The 2,156-nt window shown below is 63.1% G+C and overlaps 1 protein-coding gene across 1 annotated transcript in view; it reads right to left on the bottom strand.

The window, feature by feature from the left end:
* Window positions 1-1,591: 1,591 nt before the first annotated feature.
* Window positions 1,592-2,156, bottom strand: part of ZFPM1 (zinc finger protein, FOG family member 1) — a 74,479-nt gene continuing 73,914 nt past the window's right edge. Inside the window, exon 11 of the mRNA XM_023228945.1 lies at window positions 1,592-2,152. Within this exon, the coding sequence (XP_023084713.1) occupies window positions 1,778-2,152 (375 nt within the window). The 3' untranslated portion in view covers window positions 1,592-1,777. The remainder of the gene's footprint in view (window positions 2,153-2,156) is intronic.

The raw sequence follows: 2,156 nt of genomic DNA, 5'->3' as shown, positions 1-2,156 counted from the left end.
CAAAAGGGGTGTCCGTGAGGAAAAGGCTGCTTGCCTTCCCTGGAGCTCAGGTCCCTGGGATGGGGTGGGAGCCCTGTCTGTCCAGTGGCCTTGGCCACAGGCCCCATCTGGCCAGACACCCTAGTGGGCAGGTGGACAAAGACATCAGAGACCACTGAAAGCGTTGCAGACCCAGGCCCAGGAGCTGCGGGCAGGAGAGTGAGCCCTGGACCGGCTGGGAGTGCCTCGGGCTTCTGAGGCAAGACCACTGCCTTCGTTCGCTTGCATTCACCAGGGCTGCTGGGCAAAGCTGAAAAAAATGCAGCTAGTTCAAGCAGAGCTGGAAATGGGCTGGGAATGGTGGCTCATGCCTGTAGCCCTAATGCTTTGGGAGGCTGAGGCTGGAGGAGCACTGGAGGTCAGGAGTTTGAGACCATCTTGGGCAAGACCTTGTCTCTATAAAAATTTGTTAAGTTAGCCAGGTGTGGTGGGTAAAGCCTGTAGTCCCAGCTAGTCAGGAGGCTGAGGCAGGAAGATGGTTTCAGCCCAGGAGTTTGAGGCTGCAGGTGACTTATGATCATGCCACTGAACTCCAGCCTGGGGAACAGAGTAAGACCTCAGCTCTAAAAAAAAAAACAGGGTTGGCCAGCCTGGGCAACATAGCAAGACACCATTTCTACAAAAAATATGAAAATTAGCTGGGCATGGTAGTGAACACCTGGAGCCCCAGCTACTCAGGAGTCTGAGGTGGGAGGATCACTTGAGCCCACGAGGTCAAGGCTGCAGTGAGCTGTGAGCGTGCCACTGCACTCCAGCCTGGGCAAGAGAGTGAGACCCTGTTTCCAAAAATAAAAAAATTAAGTGACGTTGGGAATGGAGGAATGTTTTCGTTCTCCAGAGAGAAAGCACACTGGAGGCTGCCCACAGCTGCCCAGCTGCAAATGGCAAGGCGATGCCGTGGCTCACTGTGGTCAGCCACGTATTCCCTCCGTGTGGTCGGCCCATACAGCCCAGCACGGCAGGGAAGACAGGGTGGGGTGCCCCGGTCCTTGCACCGACTCTGCCACCACACAGTTGTCCCCAGCCCTGGTTCTGCGGGAGAGGTGCACCCACCAGTGAGCATCAGGACCCCCTCAAGGCCAGGGAACGCTTTGCCCTTGGTTTTCCTCTCCTGTCCACCGACTCGCCCGTTCTACCCCTCCTTGGCGACCACAGGGCTTCATCCTCCCCAGGGCGCCCCCACCCCTGCCATCCCTGGTGGCCTGTGACTGGATGGGGGACATCGGACCCCCAGGACCATGCAGGGTTGGGGGATGGTCAGCCAGGACAGTGCCCTTCCCTTCAGTGTCTGGTGGCCAAGTAGGCCGCGGAGAGGGTCAGCAGGGCGGAGGCTGCGCTCCCTAGGGGTTATGGACGGGGCGGGGTGGAGTGGACCAGAGCGGCTGGCCCTGCAGTGGTTCAGTGTGTGCTGTGGTCTCCAACCTGAGGCTCGGTCTAGCTCTTAGCACCACCTGCGGTGTGACTCCGGCAGGGGCCTGTGTACAAACCGGGGGTGGAGGTGACGCGGGCTGCGTGTGCCCGCCGGCTCAGAGAACTAGCCTGGTCCACCACGCTCATCAAACTGTACTTCTTTATTAAGTGCCAAGGGTCCAGGCGGGCGCTGTCCCTTGCGAGCCCCTCCGCCGAGGTCTGTGCGTGGCGGGGTTCCCAGGAGCAAGAGTCCGTACGGCCTGGGGACGGACCCCCACCCCGCCTCGCCCGGGGGCGTGCAAAGCGTCTGCGGCTGTAGTGTGGGCGCTCACTTCACGTGCTCGGCGGCGTGCGAGGAGCAGTAATACTTCTTGTGGGCGATGAAGGTGGACAGGCTGCTGAACTTGATGTTGCAAAGGCGGCAGTACCGGTGGTTGCCGTTGGGTAGGGGCGCCGGCGTGCCCTTGCTGGGGGTCTGGACGCCCTTGTCCGAGTAGGAGGGGGGCGCCGGAAGGGGCGGCACGGCCTCGGGCGCGGCGGCCGGGGACGGGGGCGGGCCCGGCGGCGGCTCCTGGAGCTCCGGGCCGAGGCCGTCCCGGGGGCCGCGGGGCTCGGGCTGCGGGGAGGCGGCGGGCGCAGGTGCGGGCGAGGGGCCGCGGTCGGCCGGCGTCCGGGCCTCGACCCCCGGGCCGGCCAGGGGTGCGCCG

The sequence above is a fragment of the Piliocolobus tephrosceles genome, chromosome 17 (assembly GCF_002776525.5).
Source record: "Piliocolobus tephrosceles isolate RC106 chromosome 17, ASM277652v3, whole genome shotgun sequence".
Classification (NCBI taxonomy): Eukaryota; Metazoa; Chordata; class Mammalia; order Primates; family Cercopithecidae; genus Piliocolobus; species Piliocolobus tephrosceles.
This window is presented reverse-complemented; position numbering and strand designations above follow the sequence as displayed.